This window comes from Notolepis coatsorum (assembly GCF_963971535.1).
Source record: "Notolepis coatsorum genome assembly, chromosome: 19".
Classification (NCBI taxonomy): Eukaryota; Metazoa; Chordata; class Actinopteri; order Aulopiformes; family Paralepididae; genus Notolepis; species Notolepis coatsorum.
Genome location: NC_140183.1, coordinates 81,504,244 through 81,519,251, shown reverse-complemented (window position 1 = coordinate 81,519,251; position 15,008 = coordinate 81,504,244). Strand labels below are relative to the sequence as shown.

The window sequence follows — 15,008 nt, the reverse complement described above, 5'->3', positions numbered from 1 at the left end:
CCACCTCTACAGATCTACAGATCCCAGGTCAGTCTAATCGACTGACCTGCAGTTACACAGGGATAGACGATAGGGGGCGCTTTTTTCCCATCTGAGCTCCTGGAGGGGCTGCTGTACCAACGGGAGACTCTTGTTGATGAAATATGAATTCAGATCGCTAATAAAAAAAAATTACGACATTTCTCGTCGTCGGCACTCAACGGGGGGGGGGGGGCTGATAAAACGAGAATAGTCGTCAGCGGCATTCAAAGTGTTAATGATGATGTCACAGCAGGTGCAAGGCAGTGAGGGGCTCTGAGAGTCACAGGCAGGTAGTGGCAGGAAGCAGAGCCTTCTTGTTACTACTAGCCGAGGAGTGAATGAATGAAAATGTGTCTGTTTCACCCAACACTATTGCTCCGTGATCATAGCCATTCATCTCTAAAGCTAACCACTATTTGTAAAAGCCACAACCACGTTACCATATTTGTAATAATGTACATCATTGTGTCATTGTACATATTGTGTATATAACGTTAGTAGCTAAGTTAGCTAGCTTGGTAGCCAGCATTCTCGAAACTCCTAACATGCCCCGATTTAAAATGGTTCTCTCTTTGTATACCTTTGTCCTCACAAGTATTCTGCCAGGGAACTTATGGACACGACAATAGTAGTAGTTATAAGGTGTTTGAGCTTGTAACGTTAACGTTAGTTAGCTAATAGCTATCGTGGTAGCCCGTTTCGTGACTGTGATGCACCGAGTGGGGCTACTAGGGGGCTACTATCGTATCAACATGCCGTGATGTGTAGCTTGATGCGTGTGCAGTGCTTTGCCCCACAGGTCTGAGAAGAGGACCTGCACATTTTACTCGTTCCCAAAACTCTTTTACATGCCCCGATTTAAAATGGTTCACGACAGGAGACATAATGCTAACGTTAGCGGGGTAACGTTAGCCAGAGCCATATAGACAGTAGTACTATGACCCGGACGGGCATAAGGCATAAGTTACCGGTAGTGACGTCACAGCACTAGTAGCGTCTGATAAGCCTTTTTTTTTTTTTTTTTTTTTCTCTCGCTTTATTTATTCTACTGGGCAGTCCAGTAGAGAGAGACAGAGGAGGAATGGGAGACATTCGGCAAATAATGACGGGTTCGGGAGTCGAACCCGGGTCGGCCGTGTCGCGGCTGAGCGCGCTATGTGGTTCGCCACTGGGGCGCCCCTTGATAAGCTTTTTGATTTGCTCCATACATGTTATTCGTGCATGGACCTTTTTAACCATTTCTGAGTGGAATTTCCGACGTCAAATGGAAAAAAATAAGTAATGAAAATAGATACCAATGATGTAAACTACCCATAATTGAAGAGTAGGGTTTAACCTGCAAGTTGGTGGGGCGGTCAGGTGGCGTAGCGGAGATTGCGTTCGTCACCAACGCCGGAGATGCTGGATTCGCGTGTTCGAATCCAGCTCCCGGCGTTGCCATCAGCTTGGCTGGTCGTTCACACTAATACAATTGGCAGTATTAGAGGGTGGGAAAGCTGAAGGGTGGGTCCTGGGCGTTGTGGACAGCGACCCCTACAGTTCGGTCGGGGCGCCTGCTCAGCGAGGGTAGGATCTAGGGAGAGATAGTGCGGCCTCCCACACGCTACACTCTCCCCGGTGAGAACCTGCGCGGCCAGGCTGGCCTGCCGGCTGGCTGCACATGCGTCGGAGGAAAGCATGCGACAGTCTCCGGTCTCTCGGACCAACAGTAGGGGAAAGTGCGCAACAACCAGGAAAGGTGGGATGGGAGAAAAATCGGAAAAAGGAGGGGAAGAAAGATAATCAGAAACCTGCAAGTTGGCCTTTAAGTGTCTTTCTCAAGGACACTTCAAACACACTGCCCGGGAGGAGCGGCAATTGAACCGGGAACCTCTGGATTACCAGACGACTGCTCTACCTCCCGATCCACTGATTTTAACATGTCAACTGTAATGTTGACTGATGAGAGCTACTGGATACCTGCATTTCCCCAATGTGTGTGTGTGTGTGTGTGTGTGTGTGTGTGTGTGTGTGTGTGTGTGTGTGTGTGTGTGTGTGTGTGTGTGTGTGTAAGGATACAGAGCAGGTAGCGCAGGGCAGGTTGGCTGTAGTCGGCACTCTTCAGGTAGGAGATGATCTCCAGAGCAGGTTGCCTCACCATCACACTGCCTTCATTAAATGTCTTCACCTGCAACACACACCAAAAATGTGTTATATTATTTGCATCGATCCTAAGGTGACTGAAGAAACACTGGATGGAAACAACATCAATCAAAGAAACAGATATTCAATGTCCACCTCTTAAAAGACACACAGATAAGAGAAGTGTTCACACTGAAGCTGAAGAATAGATATCAAGCCTTGCAAGATCTAAGCAGTGACAAAGGAGACCAGCAAGACCAATGGGAAAGGATAAGGGAAACTCTCACAACAACATGTAAGGAAGTGATAGGAATAAAAATCAGCAGAAACACTACGCAACATAGAAGAAAGGAGACAGAAAAAGGCAGAAGTTAACAACAGCAGAACAAGGGCAACAAAGGCAAAAGCCCAAAGAGAGTACACTCAGGCAAACAGAAAGGTCAAAAGAAATGCCAAGAAGGACAAGCGAAACTACATTGACAACCTGGCTAAAGAAGCAGAAGAGGCAGCAGCAAAAGGAAACATGAAGGAACTGTATGACACCACTAAGAAACTGTCCGGAAAGTTCAGCAGACCAGAACGACCAATCAAAAACAAGGAAGGAAAGACCATCACAAGACTGGACCAACAGCAAGAGGGATGGGCAGAGTATTTTGAAGAACTCCTGAATAGACAGACACCACCTAACCCCCCGGACATTCAACCTGCGGAGACTGATAGTCATCAACTGTGGAAAGCCCAGCAAGCAGGAAATCCAACAGGCCATTGCACAACTAAAGAATAGTAAGGCAGCAGGACCAGACAACATCCCTGCAGAGGCACTGAAGGCAGACATAGACACCTCGGTAGAGATGCTACACCCTCTGTTTGAGAAGATCTGGGAGAAAGAGGAAGGGCCAACAGATTGGAAAGAAGGCTACTTGGTCAAAATACCTAAGAAAGGAGACCTCAGCCAATGCCACAACTACAGAGGAATCATGCTTTTATCAGTGCCAGGAAAAATCTTCAACAGAATCCTCCTCGAACGAATAAAGAAAGCGGTGGATCCGCAGCTAAGAGACCAGCAGGCAGGCTTCCGGCCCAATAGATCATGTGTGGACCAGATTGCAACCCTCCGAATCATAGTTGAGCAATCATTGGAATGGAACTCTCCACTATACATCAACTTCGTAGACTATAAGAAGGCATTTGACAGCCTCCACAGAAACACCCTCTGGAAACTGCTTCGACACTACGGCATACCAGAAAAGCTTGTCAACATCATGAGGAACTCCTATGAAGGAATGACCAGCAGAGTCATACACAGCGGACAGCTCACACGAAGCTTCCAAGTGAAGACCGGAGTAAGGCAAGGTGGTATCCTGTCCCCTTTCCTCTTCCTCCTGGCCATCGACTGGATATTGAAGACCACAACAGCACAGAGGAGAAACGGGATCCAGTGGACACTCACAACACAACTGGACGACCTAGACTTCGCAGACGACCTTGCCCTACTATCCCACAGTCGACAACAGATGCAGGAGAAGACTAACATACTGGCAGACACCTCAACACAACTAGGCCTCAACATCCACCAAGGAAAGACCAAAATACTCAAGATCAACACAAACAACAAAGACCCAGTAAACCTGGAGGGAACAGCACTTGAGGAAGTAGAATCCTTCACCTACCTAGGTAGCATCATAGATAAGAAGGGTGGCACAGAGGCAGATGTCAGAGCAAGAATCAGCAAGGCAAGGGCCTCATACATCCAACTAAAGAACATCTGGAGCTCCAAGGTAATCAGTCAGCAGACAAAGATCAGACTATTCAAATCCAACATCAAGCCAGTACTCTTATACGGATCAGAGACGTGGAGGACAACCAAGATCACAATGACTAGAGTGCAGTCATTCATCAACAGATGCCTGAGGCGGATCCTGAACATCCACTGGCCAGATACCATCAGTAACAATGATCTCTGGCAGAGAACGGGCGAACAACCAGTGGAAAAACAAATCAAGAGAAGAAAGTGGGGATGGATCGGCCACACACTACGCAAACCTAACACCAGCACCACCAGACAGGCCCTTAGATGGAACCCCCAAGGCAAAAGGAAGAGAGGCCGGCCCAAGAACACCTGGCGCAGGGACTTGGAGACAGACATCACACAGAGCGGACTGACATGGAAACAGCTGCAAAGCAAAGCACAGGACAGAGGACCCTGGCGAACTGTTGTCGACGGCCTATGCTCCCCCAAAAGGAGCGATAGGCGTAAGTAAGTAAAGTAAGGTGACGATTCAACTGCATCCATTTGAAAATTTAAGAATCTATTATTATTAAAAGAAATTAAAAAAGATTTAAATTTATTTTAATGTCGATAGTCCATGTTTATAGTCCATTCATGCTGAGTGAATCAGTTCCCCCAGCCACATTTGTGTATACATTTTTTGGGGGGGAATTAACTGATCTAAAATTAATCTAATCGCATCGTGGTCAAATGAAGATATTTCATGATGCATTGAATCGTTGCCTGAAGAATCGTAATCGAATCGAATCGCCCTAATTGGAACTATCACATCATTCAGTGTTATTTTCTTCTCAGGGAGTATAAGCAAGTCATAAATATGGGATGGCATGGGGCCCATTTGATAACCTAAAATAAGGATATACTGTACTTGCTCCCTTCCTCTTAACATCCAAACCAGGATTCTACATAATATGACTCGTACGCCCAATCGCCCATCCTCTGTATGTGTAAATGTCCTATTTCAAACCCTGTCCTCTTTTCTTGATCCGCCAATCACAGCTGTTGCTTTCCTCTGACAAACTGTTGTCCGGGGGAAAACAACAGTTGTGATTGGACGATCAAGAAAAGAGGGCAAAGTTTAAGACAGGTCAATTGTAGGGATGCGCCGATACCACTTTCCCACTGCTGATACTGAGATCATAAAAGGTATCATCCGATATGGAGTACCGATCCATTATTTTAACTGAACAGAATAAACTTAAGACCATTAGTTTCAGGGTCATTAGACAAAAAAAAGTTGAGATCCATTTTCCTCCATTAGAGAGAGATCTAACATGCTTCTGTGTGACAACATATCAAGTCACTGCTTTGACTTCTGACACGTTAAACATGGTTCTTGGTGTTGGATTATAGGGTAATTCTTGCGATACCAAGCCTGACTGTTTCAGCCCAATCTCTCTCTCTCTTCCCCCCCCCCCCCACACACACACACACACACACACACACACACACACACACCTGTTGTTGGAAGCGTGAGGGAAAGCCATGTGGGAAGAAGGTACGTATGTGTGTAGGTGGCAGGGTGTAATACTGTCCTGCATGTTTCTCTGTTTGACATGCCTGGGGAGAAAAGCACAGACATCATTAACACATCCTGCGCCAATACCGTTGTACGACGTGTTTCAAATTCATGCGAATTCTGCCAATCCACGGCGTACGACGTTATTGAGATAATATTTCATATTTTCGCCATGTTATTCATATTTCCCTCACAGAGCCTCGTCTGATGCAGTGGGACTCGGCACAACTCTGCAACGCTTCAATACTGCCCCCTGGTGGATGATCGGCGAGTTGCCAAACCGGAAATGGCCGGTTGGATCTCGGTGCGTCTCCGAAATGCGTCCGGTCACTCGCATATCGTTGCGGGACTCTAGCCACACACCGTGGATATGGATCGCTGCCATAACTCAATAATCGACATGATTTGGGCGTGTATTATAATTATACAAACCGGAAATGGATCGACTCGATCCCCATCAAATAACTGGGATCTTTTTGCTCCAGTCTCATCGCCCAACGGTAAGAGGACGTTGACGTTACTTTCAGCCTGTTTGTTTATTATTATCCATGCAAACTGCTCTGATCTATATATCACCCATACTACATAAAACATTTAACGACGATCACGGAATTCGCGCATGATCAGTCATAACGTTTAGGATCATGTACAGTTGAAATTTTTAATATAGCGTGGATCGGCAACAAGCGGCATTTGATAATCTATATATGCGTTTATGCCAGATATGTCACGTTCTAGGAATTACTGCAGAAAACGATAAAAACATATTTATATTCTAGACTGTATTTTCGTATGAATGTATGCATGAAAAAGTAAAACGTTCCTACATCCTGAACGATAGATAATCGATGTTGAATGGGCCATAGTAATGTCAATTTAGCAATACAATTTAAAAAGTTATAGCCCTGCAAAGAAGGTGAACATCTCCATAGACTTACAGTACTGGCAGAGAATGGTATAAGATGCTGAAAGTGCGTGGCAGGGAATGTGTTAAAAGGAACGCCCACAACATTTTGGGAAATACATTAGTTTGGCATCTTCCCCAGAGTCAGACAAGGAGATTGATATCAATTGCATTCCTGTGCGTCAGTTTGAGTTGGAAGTCAAGTTTCCTCTCTTCACTTTTGACAGAGGTCGGCTACTGCTCCCTACCGCTTCCAGTCCTTGTGCTAAGCTTGGCTAGCATGCACCTGGCCCTCTCTCTGGGGCTACTGGATACACAGAGATGAAACCGATATAAACCTTCTTGTCCGATTCAGGGCAAATGTCCCTTTAAACTAGGGATGCCCCGATCGATCGGCCAGCGATCGGTATCGGCCGATATTCAGTATAAATATGAGATCGGTGAATTCCGATAATGCTTTATTTTCGCAGATCGTGAAAACCGATAGAAAAACATGATCCAATTCTTAGCGGAGATCTCACTCGCTGACTTCAGTCTCAGACACACGGAGCTGCAAACTGCCGCTCCTCCTCCTCCTGCCCCTCCCTTACCTGTGTAAACAAGCTTGGGCAATAGTCTGCTCTAACGTAGTGCATGCGACCTCAGTGAGCTAACGTTAGCTACCATTACTGTTTACCGGTAAACAGAATGACCCAGTCAACTATTCACTTTTCGTTTAATACATGAGGCATTGTCTAACGGTATCTAGCCGGCTAGCTACTGATAGCTCCTGATATCAACAAATGCTCCAGCAATAGTCTAGTAGTGCATGATAGCTCACGTTAGCTCACTGTTCAAAACTAAATGTCCCATTAAACTAAATAGTTCACTGAGGCGTTGTCTCAACGTTATCTAGCCGGCTAGCAGTAGCTACAGATAGCTCCTGATATCAATGTCTTATAACATTGATTCGATGCGTATTCGAGCTGAGGGCATGCTGAATGTGATTTGACAAAAGCACAGTATACCAATAGGGTCCAGCTGCAGCGCCGGAGAATCCTGGCCATAGCTGGAGGCTACTCGAGTACACACAGACAGTGGAGCTGTTTGCAGATAGCGAGCATTTTGACTTGTTGCGTGGTGGCGATGTCTCGCAGATAATACAACTACAAGTATGATTATATAATATATATTTTTTATTTACATTTTTTTTTAATTTTATATATATATAATATATATATATATATATATATTTTTTTTTTATATACCAAAAACGATCGGTATCGGCCGATATGGCTCATAGACGATCGGTATCGGTGGCAAAAAACGTGATCGGGGCATCCCTACTTTAAACCAATATCATACAGAATAAAGATACTGCATGCTGGTATGGCTGGGGGTCCAACGGCACTGCTACTAACTACCAAGATTAAGATATAAGCTGTATCAGTTTGGGAACCTGACGAGAGAGGTATGGAGCACGGATTTACAGAGGTTTTAGTAACAGAGTTGTCTACTATTCTAAAATAGTACATTCTGGTCTTGTGGTGACTTGAGCTTCAGGATCAGTGGACAACAACAGAGATATACTTACAGGATCACTCTCCTCTGTTCTGAAGACGGAAAAGGCAGTGGATGGAGTAGGCTCCTGTCCGGTCTGGGGTTCTGCGGCCAGGGCCTCCTGCTGCTGACCACACCCACTGCTATGGAGGAGCCGCACATGTGCTACCTGCCAGGGACATCATCACAACCCACAGGTCAGCTCCAAGTCAGGGTTTCTCACATCATCTATTGATTAGGCTACTTAACTCCTTTGCAAACAGAGCATTCTACCCTGGTTCAGGGTAGATGTCAGCGAGGAGCTCCATTCTTCCAGTAAGTTAATGTGAACGTTACTTTAAACCTAATACTTAGCCATTATTTGTGGACACCACAAATACTGCGGCATAATAATAATAATAATGGATTGGATTTATATAGCGCTCTTCTCTGACTGACTGTTGCTCTGACTCAGAGCGCTTCACAGAGTCCATTATTCGTTCATACACAGTCATACCGGTGGTGGTAAGCTACAATTGCAGCCAGAGCTGCCCTGAGGCAGACTCACGGAAGCGTGGCGAATAATCAACGCCTACGGCCCCTCCGACCACCACCAACATTCATTCACATGCTTACACATTCATACGAGGCAAGTAGGTTAAGTGTCTTGCCCAAGGACACAACGGCAATGGGATGGACATGGGCTTGAGCGGGATTCGAACCACCAACCCTTCGATCATTGGACGCCCCGCTCTACCCCTGAGCCACGCCGCCCTCATGCTGGACCTACAAAAGGCCTTCGACACTGTCAATCACTCCATTCTGATTGACAAGCTAAAAGCAATTGGTTTTGATAGTTGATCAGTGAGCTGGATGCAATCCTACCTGGAGGGGAGAGAACAGATGGTGGAGGTAAACGGTACTCTATCCCCCCCCCCTCACAGTGAGCTGTGGTGTTCCACAAGGAAGCATACAAGGACCGCTACTGTTCCTAATTTATGCAAATGACATGTGACTGCAACTTGTTCTCAGCCCTGCTGGTCTCTGACAAGAACAAGTTACAGGTTGAAAAAACCCTCAGCTCTGAACTCGGCAGAATCTGCACCTGGCTCGCTGATAACAAACTATCATTACACATGGGTAAAACAGAGTCCATTCTCTTCGGTTCAAATAACAAACTCAGCAAGACCGACGGCTTCTCAGTTACAGTGGGTGACAATATTGTCACAAGGAAAGATGAAATTACATACCTAGGTTCCATCCTAGAGACAAATCTTTCCTGTGACAAAATTGGCATCCAAGGTAATAAAAAAAGTCAACCAACGAACTAGATTCTTGTACCGGATCTCCTCTCTGGTAAACAAGAATACCCTGAAGACTCTGGCAGGAGCACTCATTCAAGGGTACTACGACTATGCTTGCACCTCATGGTACCAAAGCACCTCAAAGGCGCTAAAAACAAGATTACAAACATCACAAAACAAACTGGTCAGACTTCTACTTGACCTTACCCCTAGAACCCACCTCACCCCTGCCCACTTTGACAACCTAGGATGGCTTAGAGAATAGAATAGAATAGATCTTTATTGTTACAGTTGTTACAACGAAATTTAAAAAATGCAACCCTAGGTGCTAGTAAAAAAATAAAAACAGTCCTAAACACAGTATTAAATATAAAAACAGGGGTGGGGCATAAATAACATTAATATAAACAGGGGGATGTAAAAGATAATTGCACTATCCCTAATGTTGTGTGTGCGTGGGGGGGGGGGGGGGGGTGCAAGGGAGACTGTTGTTTTAAAATGTAGCTGAGTTTAGTGCACATATGGCCCTGGGATAAAAACTAAACTTCAGTCTGTTAGTCCGGGTGGGCATGACGCTGAAACGCCTGCCCGAGCGCAGCCGCACGAGGTGCTTGTTGCCCGGGTGGTGTGGGTCCTTCAGTATTTTTACTGCTTTTTTGAGGCAGCGGGAGTTGTATAGTCCCTCCAGTGAGGGGAGGGGGCAGCCGATAATCTTCTGGGCCGAGTAGACGACAGAGTACAGCAACTTGCAATGTGCCTGGTCTACAAGATACACTATACGACTAAGGTACCCATGTACATGTCAAAATACTTCCCAAAGGTCAGTGAATACCACAACCACAACACCAGAGGAAGCTCAACAAATCATGTTAAACCCAGACTCGGCTCAAACAAGGGACTAAACACGTTTTGCAATTATGCCACATCAATGTGGAACGCCCTACCCAAAGCTGTAAAGGAATGTGAATCCCTACCCACATTCAAAACCGCTCTTAAAGAGCACCTACGGGAGGCTGCAATTCAAAACTGGCCACCGTAAATGTCCAAACCCCCCCACCCCCTCCTAATAGACAGTCTCCTCCCCACCTCATGTATATATTCTCTCCCCACCGTATGTATATTTCTCTCCCACCCACCCATCCCCTCCTAATGTACAGTCTCTTCCCCACCGTATGTATATATTCTCTCCCCACCATATGTATATTCCTCTCCCACCCACCCACCCCCTCCTAATGTACAGTCCCCTCCCCATCATATGTATATACTCTGTCAGGATCTATCGGTAACAGTACTGTATATTTGCATATTGTATATGTCACAAATGTAACAGTACTAAATACCTGTATGTCATATATGTCCCTATGCCATAAATGTCATGTATGTTGTGTATGTCATAAATGTCACTATGAATTGAAAATGGGGGACCCTGATGTAAACAAGACAAACGTCTTTCTCTGGTCTGCATCCCCTTCACAATTGTGTGTATTGAGCCGTACTGTATTGTACCCATTCCGCAATCTGTTAAATAAAGTTTTCATTCGTTCACCATTGAACTCACCGTTTGTCGTAGTCTAAATGAGAGTCTGTGAAGGGCCATAATCTGGAAAAACAGATGGAGAAATGAATAGCTGTGAAGATCATGAATCATGAGCCGATCACCAGCATCAATAAGCAGACGACGTGATGCAAACAATACACTGGTGTTTTTTCTTGCAGGCAGCTAACCTTGCATGAGCATTATACTCGCATCTTAGCTGATAGCATTGATCGCATTCAATAGCACGATGTCAGTGTGGCTCTATTTCACTTACCTGGGAATTACTTCACTATAGACCGACTGGCAAGACTTTCGGGCATCTAATTACAAATGGGTTGAAATGAGGGTGATAGAGAGTTGCACTACATGGGTCGAACTGTCACGACGTTAGTGCTGTCATGGGCATCGCCATTGTGGATTGCGGGTCCGGAAATGACGTACCGTTAAACTATTTCAATCCAGTGATCTGTGCGGCCAGAGCCCCCCAGCGTGAATACCAAACCTAGCCGCATTTCTGGCAGACGCTCTCTGATTGGCCGACGCCTGTTTCTACACTGGTTAAAGTGGAAATGAAGCAGTGAGCAATGTGATCCTAGTTTGTTTGTTGTGTACCTTGTGTAAGACAGGGTTCTATAATCAAATGTGAAATCTATCTTATTTGTCTGAAAAATCAAATATAATATCCCTGTTTTCAACATGGGCGCCGCCATTTTGTTGCTGACGTCATGGCTGACGTCATGCCACTGGTTGGGTTTATACACTGCTGGTTAGCTGCCTATAGTGAATGGGTCAGTCAGTAAATAAAATGTTGCCTACAAAACAACGGGACCGCGGTGGTTCTGTTTGTATTGCTCCTGGCTGTTCAAACTAATTTTACCATGTGAGAGAGAGGAAAGTTGGTTAATTTCCACAAACTACCAGTGAAAAAAACAGTGTTGTTGACATGTTGGCTCGGGCTGGCTGCACTCAGGCGGCGCGACCAGCCTGTTGGACAGGGAATGAGGATCTGCAGAGAACACTTCATTGCCTCGGATTATGTTGTTGGGGGTGGAAGGTTTGTCCAGAAGACCACTAATCAGCTGAAGCCGGACGCGGTTCCCTCGGTCTTCGACAGACAGACCGGCGTTAGCTCTCGGGAGCGATCGCTAGCTAGTTGGCACCAGCCGGGGACCGGCGTTAGCTCTCGGGAGCGATGGCTAGCTAGTTAGCACCAGCCGGCGACCGGCGTTAGCAACCGGAGCGTCGCGGAGCATTCAGCCTGCTGGCTACCTAGACCCACTTCAACCAGCGTCGCAGAGCATTCAGCCTGCTGGCTACACAGCTTGTCGGTGTGCTGGAGCCTCTGCAAGCTAACGGTAGCTGGCTACACAGCTTGTCGGTGTGCTGGAGCCTCTGCAAGCTAACGGTAGCTGGCTCCAGGCTCCAGCACACCGACAAGCTGTGTAGCCAGCAGGCTGAATGCTCCGCGACGCTGGTTGAAGTGGGTCTAGGTAGCCAGCAGGCTGAATGCTCCGCGACGCTCCGGTTGCTAACGCCGGTCGCCGGCTGGTGCTAACTAGCTAGCCATCGCTCCCGAGAGCTAACGCCGGTCCCCGGCTGGTGCCAACTAGCTAGCGATCGCTCCCGAGAGCTAACGCCGGTCTGTCTGTCGAAGACCGAGGGAACCGCGTTCGGCTTCAGCTGATTAGTGGTCTTCTGGACAAACCTTCCACCCCCAACAACATAATCCGAGGCAATGAAGTGTTCTCTGCAGATCCTCATTCCCTGTCCAACAGGCTGGTCGCGCCGCCTGAGTGCAGCCAGCCCGAGCCAACATGTCAACAACACTGTTTTTTTCACTGGTAGTTTGTGGAAATTAACCAACTTTCCTCTCTCTCACATGGTAAAATTAGTTTGAACAGCCAGGAGCAATACAAACAGAACCACCGCAGTCCCGTTGTTTTGTAGGCAACATTTTATTTACTGACTGACCCATTCACTATAGGCAGTGTACCAGCAGTGTATAAACCCAACCAGTGGCATGACGTCAGCAACAAAATGGCCACGCCCATAATGCTAAATGCTTCAGAAATGTACACAACAAATCGTTTTTTCTTAGAAACTGCTTATTTTTATAACGTGATTTCTTCTGTGGCTTATCTAAATACTAATGTGATGCTATGAATATGTATTTATCGCACTGCTTCATTTCCACTTTAAGTTTAGGCACTCTTCGAAGTTGGTTGATGAATGAATGAATGAATGAATGAATGAATGAATGAATGAATGAATGAATGAATGAATGAATGAATGAATGAAAACTTTATTTAACAGATTGCAGAATGGGTACTGTTACAAAGGATCAGATTAAACCGAATATATATATTTATTGATTGATATATATTGCATAGTATTTGTATATCGTTTGATATCCCTTGTATATTCCTTGTACATATACACGGAATGTCCCTTTAGCCTAGTACAGACCATAATATTTCATTCTCCTATTGGACAGCGGTCCACAGGCGCCAGGGTCTTACCCCCAGAGTCGAGTTCAAAGCTACCGTCAAGGCTTGTCTCAACATGCCCGGTTCTGCCCAGGACTACGAGACAGAAATGAGGCTGGCACTAGATTATTTCCGTACATATAAATATGGCGCAGGTGAATACAGAAGCACTTAGTCAGAAGTCAGAGTTACCCAATAAGTTGAAGCCTCACCCACGATACAACGTGCGGTGAAGTATGGCCTGTTTGGCCCCAAATAGAGCATTGAGACCGCGTGCGAATTAATAACTGAATTGTCAGAGTTTGGCGCTATACCGTCGAGTGCGACATATTTCTATTAAGTCAGTAATAGTCTATTTGTGTATAGTGTATCGTGCGGCTAAAGTTCTACAGTGACCAGCATCACCAACGCTTCCTCGTATCAGCTAGAGTGCTTATCCAGGCTGGGCTGCTTTCATGGCGCTTTCACCCGAGGAGACCTAGACGAGAACCGTGTGGACATGTACACTGGATTAATCTACCCGACGACTACATAGCCCTTTGCGGCTGGATTATATTTGCTTTGGTCCTGTGATTTATGGAGCGGAGAATCGCCGACGCCTACACGTGTGGGATTTACCCTGTGAGGAGCCAAGTCGAGTCGGCGCCTCAGAGAGCCTGAGGCCGGCTAGCTTTCTTCACTGTGGAGCTACAGTCTACGGAGAACAGCTGTATTCGTCTGTGGATCAAGAGACTATTGCACCGTCTCCTGTACTTGGAGTCTCCTTAGTCATCGTTGACCAGACGCTCTACTACCGACAGATCCTCTACCCCTGCTGGCTTACAACCGGGGGGACCCTTCCAGTATCTCCCGCTATATATTACTAGTGTACCATAGATATAATTCCCTAAGATTCAGGTTGTATAATTACCTCCTGCGTAACCAGAGAATGGACATTCATTATTGATTTGCCTACGCATATTCCTTTGCCTTATAAGCGCATCCAAAGTATAATAGATAAGTATATTATGTACCTTTTGCTGCAATAAATACTTGATTATACCTTTGTGTGGAACCGATTCAATGTGGGAAGTGTTCATCATATTTATATATCATGTACTGTATGGCCAGTAATTAAAGTACATAAAGCGGTAGTGGTTTAATGATACCATACTTATCAATACAGTCAGGGAATTGTACCCCTCAGTTACAATTGGTCCTTCGAGCCGGAGGGTAACTAGTGTAATATTAATATAGTGGTATTAATATTGACATGGCCTATGATGAACACTCCACAAAACGGTTCTCCTAAAGTAGATCGCCCGCAGCGTAGACGGCAGACACCTCAGTACTTAGAGGATTACGTTGCCAATATACTACCTAGCTTTCTACAGACGGTAAACGCGGAAAAAGTAGATAGTAAAATTATGTCCGACCCTATCGACCAGGCTACCCCGCCAATAGAGGCCCTAGTGGGTTCTAACGTAACTGACCAAGCTCACGGTAGGGACCAGGAGGGACCCGACATGACTTTACCCCCCGCCAAGACCGAAGAAGTAGTCCCCGGAGAGCTCCAGGATAAAGACAGCCCTCCAGGGATGGAACTCTACCCGCTACAAGAAGAGGAGAGCACCCCGGAGATGGATCTCCAGGACTCGCCACAGGAGAACAGATCTCCAACGAGTACTGCCAGGAGCGGATCACCTCAACCAGCGTCTTCCCCCAGCCCAGCGAGGCGGACAAGATGCTGGCACAGGCATTCCTCGCCAGCCTAGCAGCCTCAACAGAGCGCGATCGACTCCAAGCACAGACGCTTAGTGAGCGCGAACA

At 46.1% G+C, this 15,008-nt stretch overlaps 1 protein-coding gene across 1 annotated transcript in view; it reads right to left on the bottom strand.

Moving 5' to 3' along the window:
- dap3 (death associated protein 3) overlaps positions 1–11,124 on the bottom strand; it is a 41,172-nt gene extending 30,048 nt beyond the window's left edge. Inside the window, exons 1-5 of the mRNA XM_084335759.1 lie at positions 10,988–11,124; positions 10,735–10,776; positions 7,928–8,062; positions 5,390–5,491; positions 2,080–2,188 (exon numbers count right to left, since the gene is read on the bottom strand). Of these exons, the coding sequence (XP_084191885.1) occupies positions 2,080–2,188; positions 5,390–5,491; positions 7,928–8,062; positions 10,735–10,773 (385 nt within the window). The 5' untranslated portion in view covers positions 10,774–10,776; positions 10,988–11,124. The remainder of the gene's footprint in view (positions 1–2,079; positions 2,189–5,389; positions 5,492–7,927; positions 8,063–10,734; positions 10,777–10,987) is intronic.
- Between the last annotated feature and the right edge of the window lie 3,884 nt (positions 11,125–15,008).